Genomic DNA, 19,574 nt, shown 5'->3' with positions numbered 1-19,574 from the left:
GCAGAGCTACATCTAGCACAGCTACTTATAGCTCTGCTAGATAAAATTAGCGTTAAATCTATTTATAGCAGAGATACATCTAGCAGAGTAAAGCTACGTTTACACTATGTAGCTGAAGAGCTATATAGCTATATAAAATTTGAGCTACATATAGCTCTGTCAGCTACATATACCTCTGCTAGATGTAGCTCTGCTATAAGTAGATTTTAACGCTAATTTTATCTAGCAGAGCTATATGTAGCTCTGCAAGATGTTTGGAATAAAGTTCACTGTTCAGTTCCCAGCCAGATGCCGAAGAAGAAGGTAGTTCTTGCAGCAGCCGCAGCTACTGTGATATTTTCAGCATAGAAAAGAGAAAGAAGATTTTGGATAAGACCCTCCCTTCAGGCTAGAAAACTATATAGTGGTAGTGACCTTTTGAAAGACCTAAATGAGGATGATAGAGACGATTTGACTTATGAAATTCGTTGTGATGGTAGTTTCAAGAAATTTCTTCTAATATTGTCTTTATTCCAGTCAAATTCACTCTCCATTTTTGCACAGTAATATAATTATAAATCAGAAAGAAATGCTTGTAATGCGCAGTAGCCTACTAGCACTCTGACAACAAGTGACATAGACCTTAAAGATATCTCTTAGAAGGATATCTCTTTAAGATAGAAAGATATCTCTTTAAGGTCTTTGACCTTAAATGAGTACAGTATATCAGGTTGTAAATCCAGGAGGCACCAAACAGCTGCAAACAGCAGTAAACAGCTGCGGTAGACTTCCTTCAAGGACAGAGCAGCTACATCTAGCTCTGCTATAAACAAAAATTGACATGTAACAGAGCTACATGTAGCTCTGATTCTCTTTGATGTTTACCAAAAACTTTGGAAAGCTCAATTTCTGCTATATAGCTGAGAAAATAGGCTTAAAACTGCTATATAGCAGATTTCCAGTGTCACTTTTTGAACATGTAGCAGAGCTATATAGCTCTGCTACATGTAGCTCTGCTATATAGCTCTGCTACATGTTCTAAATATAATTATAAATCTAGAGTAAACCTAGCTTTATATGTAGCTGACAGAGCTATATGTAGCTCAAATTTCATATAGCTCTCTATCTACATAGTGTAAACGTAGCTGTGAGCGTGTTTTAGATGAGTTCTTGTTACGAAATTAAGGTATATGATTGGAGTATCTGATTCATTTGAACTCGGCTGGGAAAATGTCAATACTTCAACTATGAAAAATTTAGGAGGTTTTGATGCCTAGGCTACACTCTTGCCAAGTCGCTCACCGAGTCACTTGTCGAGAGTGTGGATGGAAGCGCTTGGCTGGCCTTTGCTCATCTCATCTTGAAGCAAAGGCAAGTGATGACAAGCACTCGCATAGTTGCCATCCACACTCTCGCGCTTGTCGTCATTCGGACGCACTTGGCAAGAGTGTGGCGCTGGCATAAGAAAGGGGAGTCAATCAGTCAATATCACACGCAGTTTCATAGACTTGAGAGGTATTCACACCAAACTCGGTAGCTCTGCAGAGTCTGTAGATAGATGGATGGAAAAAGATCTGTCGCCGGTTTAAGCAATGCAGTTATACACACCGCATTACAATATTGTAATGTCAAATATTTGCCGGGCGGGTTGTCTAGAAGCGTTACAAGCTTCGGTCAGCTAGCACCGCCTGGTTCGTGGGTTCGAATCCCGCCGATAGCATGGACGTTTGATTATCTCATCAATCCATCATCCACGCACAAGCAAGAATCTCATGTGGGCATCATTCCCCCCCAAAAACGACGAAAGATTAAATGATCTAGGCCATCTAGGGTTAAGCTACTACTGTACTCACCCATATTGATCAATCAACTGTATCCTCTTGTTAGCGCCGTTATGAGCATAGCAATCGTTCACCACAATATCGAATCCATCTGAAAAAAATGGAAAAATTCATTACAATAAATTCTGTATTGGGTAATCAGCATGGTTTTTTATCTAGTCGTTGGAGATGATGATTAATGAGCTTTATGCTAGAAATAAATAGAATCTACTGATTCAAACACTAAATTGATGATTATGAGATTTCGAATAATGAGTTCAAATAATGTTTATGAAAATATCGAATCCATCTGAAAGGAAGGAAAAGATTCATTACAATAGATTCTGTATTGATTAATCAGCACGGTTTTGTATATAGTTGGAGATGATGAGTAATGAACTATCCATATACTAGAACCAGTGAGTATTGAATGTAATAGAACAGCCTTCCCGTAGTGTGGAGCGTGCTTTACCCCCCCCCCACCCCAACTCTCTGGTTGAATACCTCGCCTTAGCCGTCTCAATGCTTTATATTGCAAGCGTTACGGAAATTGTCCATATCTCTAGTACCAATGAAAATATCAAAACAAAATTAATGTCCATGTCTTTCTCACATCATTCCCTACAATTAATGTCATACTTTCCCATTTTATCTGCAAGTATTTGATAGTTATCAGTGTGCAAGCTGAAATAGTTCGATATTCAATGTTTGCATGGATTTATATTCTCTTCAAAAGGATATTTTGCAAGCTTTAAACAACAAAATGCTACTAATAGAACTTCTAGTACACAGGAAGACCTTCATATTTATATAAAATCATACATACTTGATGATCACAGATTATGCGTTCAAACGAAACAAAGCCAGTGATGGATCACTGTGACTCTGCTCTTAATCCTCCTAGTACCACGTTGGGTCGTATCCGACCCCAGGCGCCATTGCTTATCGGTTTGTGGGCATGTTGGTGGTGGAAACGCCACCCCCTTCCATGTAACCTTTCCTTCAGTATTTCTCCAGACATAGACCAGAGCTTAGGTTCGTGATAAGTAAACTTTTTTTATTATCGCCAATTAAAATGTTAGGTGTCAAGAACGGGGTCGCATCCAACCCCACATGGCCTTTCTTGTTCAACTTATTTCGATGCTTATTGTTTGAATTTCTCTATTCAACTTGCGTTCTCGTTAAGTGGAATAGTTATTACACACTTTTAGCGTGCATATAATAGATCGTGGGTAATGATATAAATGAAATTTCAACTTACAGATAGAAATGAAATCTGTATAGATGCATAGAAACACCTTATGAAGTTCCCAGAGAGAATATAACTAGTTTATAAATTACAACAGATTATTTCTATCCTATCTAGGCATGTCATTACGTATTTCTATGCTTTTTTTATGCAGATTTAGTTTTTAATTTGTAAATACCAGCAAGCTTGTTTGTGGTTTAACCACACTCTGATGTAGATTTAGAAGCACTGGAAAGCTGGAATTTTGCACTCATATATAAAAAGTTTTTAATCATTCAAGTGTTTTTTCCCCTTTTAAATATATGTATATAATATATGTATATGTTTATATATATATAATATTTATATAAATAAATAATATTTTCATTCGAATTCAAATTAAATTTTGTGAGGGAAAAATCTTAATTGGGGACTGGGTCGGAAACGACCCCACCTGGTCTTCTATGTCTCATGCAAACACGTGGTACTAGGAGGGTTAAACAACACTTGACTAATATTGTAATTATAGGACTGTAAAAATATCATGTAAGCTGGAAGTTACCTTTGATATTCAGTTCGAGAATATGATGTATTCTGATCAGGTCACACTCATTAATTTGATGTTTTGGTCAGACTTCATAACACATATAAATTAATACACTGAACTCATCATTTACACTTAACAATACACAAATAACTCTACAGCTATATATTATATACTGTATATATTATTTCTTAATCGTTATTGAGAAAAATATATTCTCTCTATGGACTCAATTAGCCAATTTTTATGATTATACACGGCTGAATATAAATGAATTTCAAAATGAAATAATTATTTCGTTTCGACTTTCTAGGGATCGAAAAAATCTATTCTTTGACAAAGGCACTTCTATTCTATCAATGACTCTTTTCCTATGAAATGAGTCGCTGAAATTAAACAAATTCAGAATCAAGTTAGTGTAGTAAAAAGCATAAATGCAGTACATATATAAGTCATGAACAATAGGAAAAAGTGTCTGTAAATAAATGTCAACTCATCAAATCCATTGTACCATTGATGGTATTGTATGTAATTATTCTATATTCTCGCTTCACTCCAGTAGTACAATGCTCACTCAGCTTCAAGTGATGATGTATTATTATTTTTTCTTTGAAAACATTGGTGTGTTGCTCTGTGACCACCAAGTACGTATTATTATATATCAATAGAAAGGTCTTTTCATGCACTACAAATTCGATCGATAACATTTTTTCGTTGAACGCTTCCATAATTGTTCATAGATAAAAATGAAAGTATATGTAATCGTCAAATATTATACTATTTCGGTTTGTACACGGATAACATGCAAACAGTGACAGCTACGATGAAAGTTTATGACTTCAATTGTAGATAATAATCTGAGAAAGCCATCAACATCAATATTCCAATATTCCCATTGGAACTGGAGATATGGACAATTCAAGTAACGCTTGCAATATAAAGCTTGAGACGGCTATGGCGGGGTTTTTAACCAGAGTTGGTGGGTCAAGCACGCTCCCGCTCTGCATTCAGTTATGAGCAAGGCTTCTCTATTACATTCAGTCCTCACTGACTAGAACTGAATAGAATCTACTGAATCAAATACTAAATTGATGATTATGAGATTTCGTTGAGTTCAAAATGCTTATAACTCAAGAATAGGATGGGAGTGAATTTCGCCAATGTGATGACATTTTTATTATTGTTATGTTATTTTTCCTCTAGTCAAGTACTTATCATTCCTGAGAGTTTAAGCTATTTTAATTTTCGGCCATTTTTGCAAAAATCAATTATGCTTCTTCTTATTCATGGATTTCATGGAAATATAAATCTCTCAGACTTGTATGATATTGGGGCTATGGATAGAGGTTGACCTAACAAGTGTCGTGCTATAATATGAGACGTTTCGCTACAATACAGGGTGAGTTATCCACTCAAACATAAAATCTTTTCTCCATTCCTCGAGCAGAAAAATCAGTCATCTTCAAATGTCCACCAAAATATCGAATCCATCTGGAAGATTCATTGCAATAAATTCTGTGTTGAGTAATCAGCATGGTTTCTTATTTAGTTGGAGATGATGAGTAATGAACTATATACTAGAACTGAATAGAATCTAGGTAGTGAATAACAATTTTATTCAGTATAGATACTACATTGATGATTATGGGATTTCGATAGCGTTCAAATGATGATGAATAATAAAGAATCAGGAAATATATATATTATTTACTGGAACTTTTATCAGTATAAAAATATTTTATTCAGTAAGATACTACATTGATGATTATAGGATTTCGATAGCGTTCAAATGATGTTGAATAATAAAGAATCAGGAACTATAAATTATTTACTGGAACTTTTATCCGTATAAATATATTGGTCCAATTCTAAGGTGACACTAGCCGTGGTAAGCTTTGCATGAGTATCTTGCAAAGATCAGTATCTATCAAATCAAATCTATTTATTGCCAACGACAAATATTGAACAAGTATAGTCCACGTAATAAAAATCACAATCTTTATCATAGGACTACATATGATCACAATTTATAAATCATCACTTTTATACATCATCACAATTTATGAATTTTCCATATTGAATCTAAAATATTCATTAACATTGAAAAAACAGATTCTTTTTAGAAAATTCTTGATTCCTAATTTAATATCTGTCACAGACAAGTCTCTAATCCTATTATATTAAACGAGCAATTTCTGTATTTATATATCTGGTTATTTTTATATCTGGTTATTTTTATAACTGGCTATTTTTATATCTGGCTATTTTTATATCTGGTTATTTATGTTTAACGGATCTCGAAAAAGGCTCTAACGATTTTCACGAAATTTGGGACATAGTAGGTTTATGATATGAAGATTCGATTGCACTAGGTCTCATCCTTGAGAAAACTCACTGAATGACATTAAAAGGATAATTCATCCTTGGCTGAAACAGCTGTGTATAGTAAAAACGTGAGTATGTGAAAAATCAAAATATCGCATCCCCGAAATTCATAAGATGACGTATAGCCAGCTGTGAAATATAAACACGATCAATTTAGAGAATTATGTTCTGTTTATCAATAAATAAAAATAACGAGCGAAGCTCGGTGCCCCGATATTGTTCAATGGTAAGGATAAATGGATCATGAGGTTATTTGGATGGCTGGGTTGTTTGAATAATGGAATGGGTAATATCAGAGAAAACTTATACTTAAAAGATTGTTTTATTCTATGGTAATTTACTTACCGTATTTACTGCGCATGTAGATGATCAAGGTGAGTGGATCCCCAACTCTGACGGGTCCACCAACTCGATTCCCAGCTGTTCCATAACCGTAACGAATTTCCATGTAGCATTCCGGAGGAGACAGTGTGAATACTACAGGATTTCCAGTTGCTACCCTGATAAACAAATACGAAAATATTTAGTAATGATTATTGATGACTTTGTTGTAGTTCAGACACTGTGTTACTTGTAAATATTTGAAAAAAACACTTACTTCTCTTGGAGTATTGAGGAATGCATTTCACTCCTGAAGAGGAGCTTTATCAGCCTCGATTATTGATATTAGAATTCGAAAAATGGATCACAAGCAAACCGGAGTAATGAATAGAAACTAGTTAAACCAGTTACACACACACACACATCGAATTTTGGACGATCGATTTTTTGCCGTCCTTATGGAATCTAACTTGAACGGAACTTGGAAAACAAGTACGCACTTCATATGTTTGCCAAGTTATGTTTAACCTAATAGAACCAACTAATTATCGATCATTGATTTTTGGATGTTCGATATTTTGCCATCCTTATGGAATCTAACTTGAACGGAACTTGGCAAACAATTAATCATTTCATCTGTTTGCCAAGTTATGTTTAATCTAATAGAATCTATAATCGATCAACGATTTTCATCGCACGGACGCCGTGTAGTGGTCGTCTCTTGTCTCGACTAAACACGACCGCCGTGGTCGTAAGGCCGGGACAACGATATTTGCGCAAACTTGGCTCAGAGCCAGGTTTACGCAAATCTGGCTTTGAGCCAAGTTTGCTCAAATCTCTGTTCACACGACACCAACTTTAACACAAACCTGTATTATAAACTAAACCATATATAAATTCTATACGAAGTCTAGGGGCGCATGAGATAAAAGTCTAAAGGCAGTGGCACATGAGACTAAATCGGCGTCTTCATACACATCAATTTTGGACGTAGGTCTAAGATAAAAGTTCGTTTGATAAAACTTCAAGCAAGTAACGTCCAGTCCTTAACTAGATTGACTATTCTATCATCAGTTCAATTATAGTTATTCAAAAATAAATTGGTTTTTGACAATGGGCCATATGAATAAAACCAAAGCATATGCTCATGAGCATGAGCATGGAGCATAAGGTTTTGCTCATGAGCATTAGGTAGAAGCATAAACATTTGCTCATTTCTATATGAATGAGCTTTACCCTATACTCTTACCTTATGCTCCTGAACTCTGGAGTAAATGATCACGTATTTTAAAGATTTTTCATCAGCTGATTCGCCTTTGTGGCATTTCTTTGTTTTTATACGTAGCTCACGTAAGCGCTAAATATGCAAGTAGGAGACACCGCTTGTGTTTGCGTCGTCAGCTCTATTTTCTATTTATGAATTGAGTTTTAGATTAGTTGAGTTTAGAATTTTGAAATAATAGCGTGAAAAAATGTCATCTCTATAATAATCTTCAGCATAATCTTATAATATCAATAACCTTCTTATAATCGTCTACACTCTCATCTTCTTTAATGCCTATTTCCTATTTTGTGATGCCTATCTTTATATCTTTTGTAGGAATAAAGGTGATATCATGGTTGAATCTGAAAAGAGCTTTATAGTTCTCAACTATTGGTTGTGATCGTATCTTGTATAGTTTCCTCTTCCTCATACGAATTAGTTGAGCCATTTTACTATGAGCAAAAGGTGAAAAGCTGCTCTGGACTAGACTCACCTTTTTTAAAGCGTTTGCTTCAAAAGTCGATCAAATGCTCTAGTTTATTCATACGATTTTGAGTATAAGCTTCTACTTTTGAGCAAATGCTCAAACTATTTTTTTGATGAGCATGAGCAAAAGGTTTTGCTCACGTTTATTTATAGAAAATGAAACAAATGCTCCATATTTTAGGAGTATAAGCAAATGCTCAACTGTATTCATATGACCCATTATTTCCTTCTTCTTCTTCTTCAGAATGACTATCCTCCTCCTTGATATATTTGATATGCGGTTGTTCCTCCTTAATATATGTTTTCCAGTTTACAAGCACATCAGTTCTTCTTCTTCTACTACTACTACTACCCTTCGGGTTTTAGGCATATCTGCCTGTTCCGAACCTCATATCTGTTCTATCATGTAACTGTTCTATCATGAATTCTATATGACATAATTCTAACTATCATAGTTATTTTAAATAATTGACAGTGGAACATTAGGTCGTGATCACATTGGATACGTATGTGTGCAAGTGCAAGCTTGGTTATGCATGACCAATCGTGCAGATGAGAAACAAAATCTGGAAAGAGCAATATAGGAACACTCACTCTGTACGCGTGCACTTGCTGGTAGCGTTCCGTGTGAGCAGCTACATGCAAGTCACAACGTCTTTCAATGACCCTTCACAGATTTCTCATAAGCATAGAATACTTGAAAATGAAAAACTAAGAGGATTAAAATGACGGTGAGAAACTTACTCAACATCCAGGAAAGGAAATGTGACTGTTTTCCAAAAGTCATAACCGTATTCGCAGGTAACTTTGAAGTGTTCATCCCACTCCTCCTCTATTAAAGGATTGTATTGAACTGTTACAGTATTCCACATCAAATTTTTCTATGAAACAAAATAAAATAGATTAGATTCTAAACTTCACACTAGATACAAAGATGTAATAATGGAATTCCTCCATAATTTAGTTATAATTCAGATTACAGAAGAACCCAACAACATTTCAAACCAGAAACCACAACCACAACACCAGATACAGGAATCTTCTCATCACCAGTGTTGCAAGGAAGGCACTATACCAGAGACATTTCAATCATTTAGCACCAAAATTATATAATGAACTTCCTGCAAACTTTAAACAGATTAATCATCCTGGAAAGTTAATTGTTTCAAAACAATATTACACAATTGGTTGATGAGCAAAGGAAGACAGAACATAGAAAACATTATTTCAAACAACAACTAACCACCTAATGACTTACTAAACACTAACTAATTAATAATACGCACAGAAAAACTAACAAAACCTACTCTAGAACATGGTACGCCATAGTGGATTAGGTCAATCTCCACACAGAAAAAACTAAACAAGTAGAGGACACATTATAAGATTTTTTGTAACTAACTATTGTATGTAATATTGTAATTTATCTAATATTTTGTGTAATTGATGTTGTAGTTTTAGTTTTTTTGGGGAAATAAACATTTATTTATTTATTATTTATTTCATTTAATGGAAGAGATTTTGTCTATTCCACATAAGGAACTGACAAAACCTCTTTCATTTCATCTTTTAACATTAGTTTCTTATGAGGATATTAATAAAAGTTTAGTTTTGACCACAATTGAAATAAATACTTGGCTTGTTCTTCTCACATTGAATATAAGTTTCTTGATGAAGGCATGTTCATTTTTCCACGATGAATATATTGAATATAAAATAGTTTATCATATGCATATTGCAATAGAGCATATTGAATAAAAATAGTTTATCACTTTTGAACAACTAGTCAAGTTGACTGCTATGTCGTAATTAGTTGTTCAGAAGTGATTATTTAACAAGCAGTTCGTAATGGAATCATACATTGAAAAATAGTTAGATTATTCAACATACACAGAAGTAAACACATGGTAGTATAGTATTCAAACTATTCATATCAAATGATAGAATATACATATTAACTCCTTATCAATGAAAAAAGTTGGATTCTTCTTCAATCACCATTAATTTCTGTGAAACAATATATTGATCATCTATTTGGGTTCCTCAATGTCTGAGGGTTTAAAGGTTTTTGAAAATCAATATTCTCTAGAAATCTTAAAACATTTTTATTGATGTTACACATTGGAGAGAAAGAAAATACAAAAGTGGAGGAATTTATAAGTTCTTAAGTATTTATAAGTCCTTGTTAAGTCCTTAGGACTTATAAGGACTTAGTCCTTTTAAAAATCAAGGTTTTTGAAAATCAATATTCTCTAGAAATCTTGAAACATTTTTATTTATGTTACATATTGGAGAGAAAGAAAAGACGAAAGTGGAGGAATTTATAAGTCCTTAAGGACTAAGGACTTAGTCATAAGTCGTAGGGACTTATAAATACTTTCTATATGTAGGTCCTCAATGTCTGAGTGTTTAAAGGTTTTTGAAAATCAATATTCTCTAGAAATCTTAAAACATTTTTATTGATGTTACACATTGGAGAGAAAGGAAATACAAAAGTGGAGGAATTTATAAGTCCCTAAGGACTAAGTCCTTATAAGTCCTAAGGACTTAACAAGGACTTATAAATTCCTCCACTTTTGACTTTTCTTCCTCTCCAATGTGTAACATAAATAAAAATGTTTCTAGATTTCCAGAGAATATTGATTTTCAAAAACCTTTAAACCCTCAGACATTGAGGAACCCAATTAAAAATGAATTCAAGGTTAGATTGGAGTTCTTCATTCATGTAAATTACAATATATTCTGGCTCATACACTAGTGTATAATAGATGACAATATAGCTAAATTATACAACGAGTATTTTTCAAAGGTATGAAAAATTATCGATCAGAATGAAAGCAACTTGAATATCAATAATATAATATTGTAATGTAACTACATAAGTCGGTGGTGTTTCAACAAATAATTGTCGACTCGCTGATAAGGATATAGAATAATATCCTTTGCATCAACACACGACTGGAAGTGTGAGTTTTCCAATGATTTTCTCTCAAAATAGGCCAAAATCAAAGGTCGGAAGCTAGTAAAGAGGTTTGTCGATTAATTTATTATAAACCAATAATAATAATTACTATTCTCCCTTCAGTAAGACAATGTCAATTCCGCCGACAACCTGGATGGGTAACATTTCCAAGGATATGAGGACGACGGATTTAGAGCCTGAACTGACTCAACAACGCCCGGAATGGCGGAAAAGGACTAGTAGGGCCGACCCCAAGAGAAATGGGACATAGGCTCGGAAGAAGAAGAAGAAGTAAGACAATGTCAATCAATCGAGAAATCATCATAACTTACTGCTGGATTTTTCCTGGCATCTTCTTGTCTTGAGTTTTTGCCGAGTGTACCACATCGATTGAGCTGGATATAGAATTCGTAATAATCCCGTCCAGTTCCATTGATGTACACACAGTCCGGGTCGTACGAATAGCCTGACGAATATAGTAAACCACCGAAAGATCCGTTGAAGCCTATACGAATCTTCATATAGTCGTCCTGGCACTCAGCTTCGATATCTTGAAATCAAATTTTTGCATATCAATACACAATATATACCTGTTATTAATCATGAATTTTTCTGACATTCTCAAGCGTTTTTCAGTATTACTAAATAAGAATAGACAAGGAAAATTACATGCCTCACCTTTAATTTATAGTTTTATAGAGTTGATCAAACCTACAGTTTAAATCCCTTAACTTTTATACTTGAATATTTGCTGTTAAAACTTTTTCTTTTTTCTTCTCTGCTTTCATCAATTTTCTTCCCACAGTAGCACATGTTTTCCCTTAACCTGTTTCTATGCTCAATTGTAGGCCTATTCTTTTTATAAATTATTGGATAAGTTTTAGATAAGTTTGGATAAGTTAGATTGGTTTTTATTCTGTACTTATTATTTATGCTTAGATTACTTACAATTACTTATGCTTTCCTCATACTTATCAACTTTCTTATGTATTTGTGAATTGCATGTACTGTATCTCTCATTTTTATTTCTTTTAGTAACTTACTTTATTCGATTGTAAATGGTAGTGAAGACTGTTTTGGGCTTAATGCCTGTAGTCTGTAATAGTTGTTCTGTAATAAGTAATAACTTTTCACCAATGTTAAAAAAAAATTGATCCTAGATGAACTAGAGTACAGTTCAGACAATCAGATATAATCGAATGTAAGCTAATTTCTCTTCATCCATAAATTACTAAAAGAACGAACAAGCATTGTTTAATACTCACCAATAACAAACAACTATCAAGTAGGTACATATTGAAATGTCGTATGGATATTGCTATCCATAACATATGGACTCACCAATAACAAAAAAAATATCAAGTGAGAACCTATTGAAACGTACGAATACGACCATGTCGTATGGATATTGCCAGGTTAAAACATATATTTCATAATCGAGAAGAACTCATGGACAATGTAGCATTATTTTATAAATTCCTTCATACCTAGTTTTCAATTATTTCAACTCAATGATATCTACTATTATATTTTATTATAAATCAATCCCTCTGCAATTATTATACTCATTTTTTATTTCATTTTTCGATTGTAGAGAAATAATTAGAGAAAGACTTTTCTCTTTACAAGATTTACATTGTGTAATAAATAGAGACCGTAATGTGTAATAAATCGCTGTAAAATTACATTCTAGGCTGAGTTCTTTCAGTTTTAGGAAAAAAATTATCGATGGACTCACCTTGTTTTTGTTTTCTTATAGAGAGAAGGTACCTTGTAAAGATTTCGCTTTTCTTCTTGATAAATATGCCTTCAAGGATGGAGATACTTTCCTCGAATGTAGTACAATCTATTATCAATTTGTAATTTTCAGCTGACAGCAAGGTAACTAAGATATCCAATTTCGTATCTTCAGTGTAATAGTTTCCTTTCAAGTAGGCATCCAGCATTCTTTTCCAGTGTCTCCATTCCATTGGTGCACTAGGTGGTGCATCCAAAGTGCACTATTGGTGCACTTTTTATGTACTTATAGAAATTGTTTATATTAATGTGTAAAACTTTGTATTGTCTATTTTGATTTGTATTTCCAATATTATGGCAAATAAATTTGATTTGATTTGATTTGACTAGGAGAATCTGGATCCACACTTAGACATTTTGGTTTGAGAATTTTCCCAATTGATTCCGAGTTGAAAGATGTATCAACGGGTTCATTTCGAGATAAATTCGGTAGGCTTATCCTAATTCCGTGATGGAGATTCAACATTATTTCGATCCCGGGTTTTTCTCTTTGGCATTTTGATTACCGGTACTTATTTTAGTCAATATAATTGTAATAAATAGAGACCATTGAAGAGCTAGAATAATGGCTTTTATTGACTAAAATAAACTGAGATAAAATAACAAACTTTCTGATGATTTAGAATAATTCAAACAACTGATTTATGACATATGATTATCATATCACATTGAAAATCCAGTTTTCTAATAGCTACAACAATTCATATAATAAAAAAAACTTAATGATTTCAAATGGCATGAGATATCAAGTTGAAATAGTGAAAGAGAGAAGACCTATTGGTGAGGAGCGTTACGATCTTTGGTCCGCTAACACCACCTGGTTCGTGGGTTCGAATCCCGCCGATGGCATGGATGTTTGATCATCCATGAATATAGAGTTCAAACAGCATGTTATTAGATCTGTGGGTTGGTGCAAGAACTACCTACGTCAAAATACCAACTTTCTCACAAACCAGCTTCAAAATTCACATTGTATTTTCGAACTACAGCATTTCGATACGGAAATGCGAGTGCTAGAAGTGCAGAAGTCGACATTGGTAGTTCTGGCACGGAGTATAAAAAAATGGTGACAATCTAAAAAAAAATGTCTTCATTGGTAGTTTTCACACTCTGAGAATGGAATTACTAAATACTAAAACTAACTTACTAAATCATGACATTTGTAGTATAAATTGTATAACTTTTTATTGCCTTGAGGTTGGCACTTCTGGAACTGGAAATAATCGATGTTATATGTTAATGTTAATGTTAATCGATGTTATTCCAGTTCCAGAAGTGCCAATCTCAAAGCAATAAAAAGTTATACAATTTATACTACAAATATCATGATTTAGTAAGTTAGTTTTAGTATTTAGTAATTCCACTCTCAGAGTGTGAAAACTACTAATGAAGACATTTTTTTTAGATTGTAATTTATACTCCGTGCCAGAACTACCAATGTCGACTTCGACTTCTGCATTTCTAGCACTCGCATTTCAGTATCGAAATGCCGTAGTTGGAAAATACAAGGTGAGCTTTCAAGCTGATTTGTGAGAAAGTTGATATTTTGACATTGGTAGTTCTTGCACCAAGCCACAGATCTAATAACATGCTGTGTGAACTCTATATTCATGGATGATCCATGTGATGTATTAGTGTATTAAACTCATTTTTGAAAAAATTGACATTGGTAGTTTTAGCACCAAGCCAAAGAGATTTGAGAAAAGCGTCAGATTTAAGAGGATTTTTCAGTTAACTTACGTTGCACACGCGTTTTATTGTTTCCATGACGACGTGCGTCCCACCCTTCCACGGTCTGTAAACGCCAATCGTGATGCTGTGGCTCTGTATGTGATATAGGTCTTGATCTGAGCTGGGTGGTAACTGGCACGTACCCATCTCCCACGAACACCACCTATAACAGACACCAAAAAAGTAATTTTTAGAATGAATCTTAAAAATAACTCACCAAAATCAACACTTGCTAAAATCGCCGTAGGCATCAATAGCTTTCCAAATTGACACTTGACAAAATTGTCACATGCATAAATAGCTCTTCAAAATACGAGGGTTATCTCTAAAGTAAAGACCGTTTTGTTGTAAAAAAATTTATTAAAAAAATATGTTCAAACAAAGTGGTACAGAATGAAATACACAACTTACATTAGTGCTCTACATAGTCGCCATATGAATTGAGACATTTGTCATAGCGATTCACCAGCTTTAATATACCCTCGTCGTATTCTTCTGCCGCCAGTTCATTTAGCCATCGATTCACGGCATCTTTAAGTTCGTCATCACCCGCGAATTGCTTACCTCCCAAAAATTCTTTCAATTTTCCAAACAAATGGTAATCTGAAGGTGCTAAATCTGGACTGTATGGTGGGTGACTGAAAATTTCCCATCCAAATCTGTTCAGTATATCGAGCGTCTTACCAGCCACATGTGGGCGAGCATTATCGTGCAACAGTATGATGCCGTCGGTAAGTCGTCCGCGGCGGCGATTCTGAATGGCACGCCGCAACTTGAAGAGTGTTTCACAGTTTCTGCATTTACATTTACAGTCGTTCCGCGTGGCGTAAAGTCAATCAATGTAATGCCAAATCAATCCCAAAATACCGTGGCCATCAATTTCCTTCCAAACGGCAGTGGCTTGATCTTTTTTGGTTTCGTTGGTGACTCGTAGCTATCTATAATTGAAACTCGCAAATATGACACCTATATAAATATCTCTCTGAAATATATTGAGACTCGCCAAAATGGCACCCCAAGGCTAGGCGCACACCAGTTAGTCAAGACAAGACAAGACATGATCAGACACGTTTAGTCACATTACTTAACATTGTTGCTTGTGACGCAACTCACACTGATTAGTCATTGCAATTAGACATGTCTTCATAAGCAACTATGAGAAATATTGTGACTAAACGTGACTAGTCTCGTCTTGACTAACCTGTGTACGTCCAGCCTAAAATTTACACTCGATTAGTCAACTCACACTGATTAGACATTGCAATTAGCCATGTCTTCATAAGCAACTACGTGAAGTATTGTGACTAAACGTGACTAGTCTCGTCTTGACTAACCTGTGTACGTCCAGCCTAAAATTTACACTCGATTAGTCAACTCACACTGATTAGACAATGCAATTAGACATGTCTTCATAAGCAACCACGTAAAGTATTGTGACTATTCAATTTTTCAATTCAAATTTTATTTATTCAAACTCACAATATTACAATCAGAATCAATAAGAAAAACAAAACACAGCTCAGTAAGTTAAAAAATAATTAATGAATAATTATTACAAACATTACTGATTTGTAATGTGTATAATATACTTGACTTAAGCTGTTATGGCATGAATTGTTTTTCCAATGTTAGAATGATGCTCTAGGATCAGATTCAACTAAAATCTCAAAATTTGAAAAAAATGACTTAAGCCCTTTTGGAATCCACCTCTTCAATTAAGGACTGCAAATTTTGTGAAGTGAACAACTACAAGACTTAACCTATTTTGGACTAACCTCATCTAAATTTGGGAGAGGAATAGCACAAGGTTACCTTATTTTCCTCTCCCTATCATTTTGATGATGTACTTATTGTATAAATCAATAAAGAATAAAGTTCATTTGATTCATCAATAATTAAGTTATAATTAATAATTAATTAATGACTAAACGTGACTAGTCTCGACTTGACTAACCGGTGTACGCCCAGCCTAAAATTTACATTCGCCTCAAAAGCTATCCAAAATTGGCACTAGCAGGAATAAATTTCCATAAAAGCCCTCCGAAATTTAAACACGCTAAAAAAATTTCCCAAAATAAATATTTAAAATTGACACTTGCTATAGTCCTAATAGATCTTCAAACTTGACACACTCCAAAATAAAAACTCTATCTTGAAGGCTACGAATGGGTGAACTTTTGAAACAAAGTGTGAGATACAGACATCCGGATCCTTAAATATTCCCAGGACCACGTAGAATCACTCTGAACAAGAACCAAATAATAGGTGCTGTCGGACTAATGATCGCTGAAGGAATACTACATGACAGGTGTGTACCGTTGGAAATAAATAAATAAATAATAAATAAATAAATAAATAAATAAAAAATAAATAAATAAATAAATAAATAATAAATAAATAAATAAATGACCTACGGTTGAAAGCTATTGATTTGACGGGTTGTGGGATAATTCCTGAATCTCTCCAATGTATTCTTTATTGATTGATACAATAAGTACATCATCAAAATGATAGGGAGAGAAAAAATAGGGTAACCTTTTGCTATTCCTCTCCCTAATTTAGATAAGGTTACACATAGTCCGAAATAGGTTAAGTCTTGTAGTTGTTAACTTCACAAAATTTTCAGCCCTTAATTATTTTCACAAAGTTGATTTTTCAATTTAGATGCTTAAAAACCAAACATAGAAGAAATATATCATCACTAAAATAGGAAATATTCACTTATTAGAGAAATAATTTTGCAGGACCAAACAAAAAACTTGTACTTCTGAAGTATTACCAATTAAAAGTATTATTCAATATTTTTTATTTGAGAGACAACGATATTCTTACTGGTATTACTGAGAATAGTAACTGCAGGACAGGCGATTTTATGAGCGCGCGTTTTTTACAATAATTCACCCCCCAATCTGTCGACCACCCTGGGACGTGACGCCATCGAGTTTCATATACACTAAGGACCCCCTAACAATAATCCGAAGTCAAATTCTCTGCCTCTGTCATGTATGCTCAATGTAAGCCAGCACCTGTACCAAGTACAAGAAGGAAAATTTTTCTCTTTTCTTTGTGCTAGTATGTAATGTAATATGAGGCTTTAGAATATGAGTGTAATTTCTCTTTGCGGTTCAGCTGAAACAATAAAACGTAATAACACTTTTCGAAACATATAAAAAAGAACGGGTTTCGACTCACCACGTACTAAAAATTACAATAATTTATGTTGAAAAATAATAACCATTGCCAATAACACTAGTTCTAGCTGATCGTATCTTGCATTACGAGAAGAGTTCTCTGAAGAAATGACACCCGTAAAAACTACTGCCCTACTGATGTAGTTATTCCATTGTCACTTCCATGTTAATTACTTACTTCATGAGACAATATCTTGGCAGTTTTCCAGTCTGAATACAACTCTGAGAAGATGACTTTGACACTGACTCGTGAGCCGTGACGCAGATCGAGTCATCTCTGATATGCACCAATCACCATATACATAGTAGCAGAGAAAACTCCTATAATGTCCTCCTAGAACTCCTATAATGTCCTCCTAAAACTCCTATAAACTCCTTGTAATTCTGTGATAGTAGGTAGAACATAGTACATAGAACATTGGCACAAACAGGAGGAGCTTTAAGGCTGTTCAGTACACCTTTTTATTTTTATTTAAATTGGATAATATTTTTTCAATATAACTTTTAGTTGAGTTATTCTTGGTAAATTTAATAACTTTTACAAAAAATCATATTTTCAGAAAATTTTTGATTTACTAGATCAACAATACCATGAAGAATCCATCCTCTAAATCCCATGGATTTATATCTTACCGAATTTGAAATGTTCTGTCCCAAAAATTCAAACTTCAGGCGCTCATATCTCAAAAAGTAATGATCGGAAAAAAAAGTGTTTTCCTGAGAAAACTTTTTCATTTTGATAGCTTAATGATATAAAAATCGAGAAACTTTGAAAAATATCACGAGTGGGAAGTTTATTTTTAGCATTTACACTGCCTTAATGATACTCATTCACAGATACCTTTTTCTCCACAGATACCCATATTCCTTCCAAATGTACAACGATTCAAATGTCTTAATAAAAAGACTAGATGTCGTTCAGTATGGATATCTATCACAATATCACCTCCACAACTACTCAGAAAGATTCAAATGTCTTCTTGTCTGGGATTTATTGAAAAAAGAAATTGAAATCGAACGAAATTCCAGCCTAAAATGTGACCTACTTCTACTCCAAGTGTAGTTTTTCAATTGCAAATGCAAACCTGATGACAATATGTATAAAAACTTTGGGCCAAATTACATTGGAACTCATCATCTGGAAAAGTTGGAACGAAAGAGAAAATATAGCATAATTTTAGTGTGGGTGTATGGGGAAGAAAGGAAATTGTAGTGGAAACAGTGGATATGCCGTCACTCTTGGTAACGGAATGGTAATTTTAATGAGTGCACAGAAGCGCTAGACCGTAGACATACATAACGGCATTGGAAATGCTTGTCCCCTTCAGAAGAGACGCTGAATTTTCGCGCGAAAACTTTTCCAGACCTTGACGTGTGAATCAATTCCACTAAAAGTTGTTACCGTATTTCACGAGAGTTATAACTTTAAAGTTTTCTACATGATAAAAGTCTTCGTAAAGATCATAAGATCTCAAAAACTCGATATAGTCCTTCTGTAGTGATTTACACGTTATAATCGCAGTGATGAAAGATAGTAGAACAGCGTTGCCGATTCTCTGCCTTGTCACAAGAAGGGCTTCTATAGAGAATAGTTGGTATATATGATCAACTGTTCATTCTTGTTTAAAATAATACATTTCATTTTATTTGTCATGAAAATATATTTCCCAATGATTAAATAATACATTTCCATAATTGAGATTGAATATTTGGTTCATTAATTATATTAATTTATTGACCGAGCGAAGTGAGGTTTGGCATTTCTCTTAATGTTTATATGTTTATAATGTTGCGCATTTACGGCGAAACGCGGTAATAGATTTTCATGAAATTTGACAGGTATGTTCCTTTTTAAATTGCCCGTCA

General features: G+C 34.0%; 1 protein-coding gene across 1 annotated transcript in view; it reads right to left on the bottom strand.

The window, feature by feature from the left end:
* LOC111045067 overlaps positions 1 to 19,574 on the bottom strand; it is a 117,676-nt gene that overhangs the window by 8,772 nt on the left and 89,330 nt on the right. Inside the window, exons 4-8 of the mRNA XM_022330374.2 lie at positions 14,527 to 14,680; positions 11,322 to 11,539; positions 8,772 to 8,908; positions 6,302 to 6,456; positions 1,833 to 1,911 (exon numbers count right to left, since the gene is read on the bottom strand). Coding sequence (XP_022186066.2) covers positions 1,833 to 1,911; positions 6,302 to 6,456; positions 8,772 to 8,908; positions 11,322 to 11,539; positions 14,527 to 14,680 — 743 coding nt within the window. The remainder of the gene's footprint in view (positions 1 to 1,832; positions 1,912 to 6,301; positions 6,457 to 8,771; positions 8,909 to 11,321; positions 11,540 to 14,526; positions 14,681 to 19,574) is intronic.

This window comes from Nilaparvata lugens, chromosome X (genome assembly GCF_014356525.2).
Source record: "Nilaparvata lugens isolate BPH chromosome X, ASM1435652v1, whole genome shotgun sequence".
Lineage (NCBI taxonomy): Eukaryota > Metazoa > Arthropoda > Insecta > Hemiptera > Delphacidae > Nilaparvata > Nilaparvata lugens.
The sequence above is the reverse complement of the archived record's forward strand: the minus strand, read 5'-3'. Positions and strand labels throughout refer to the sequence as shown.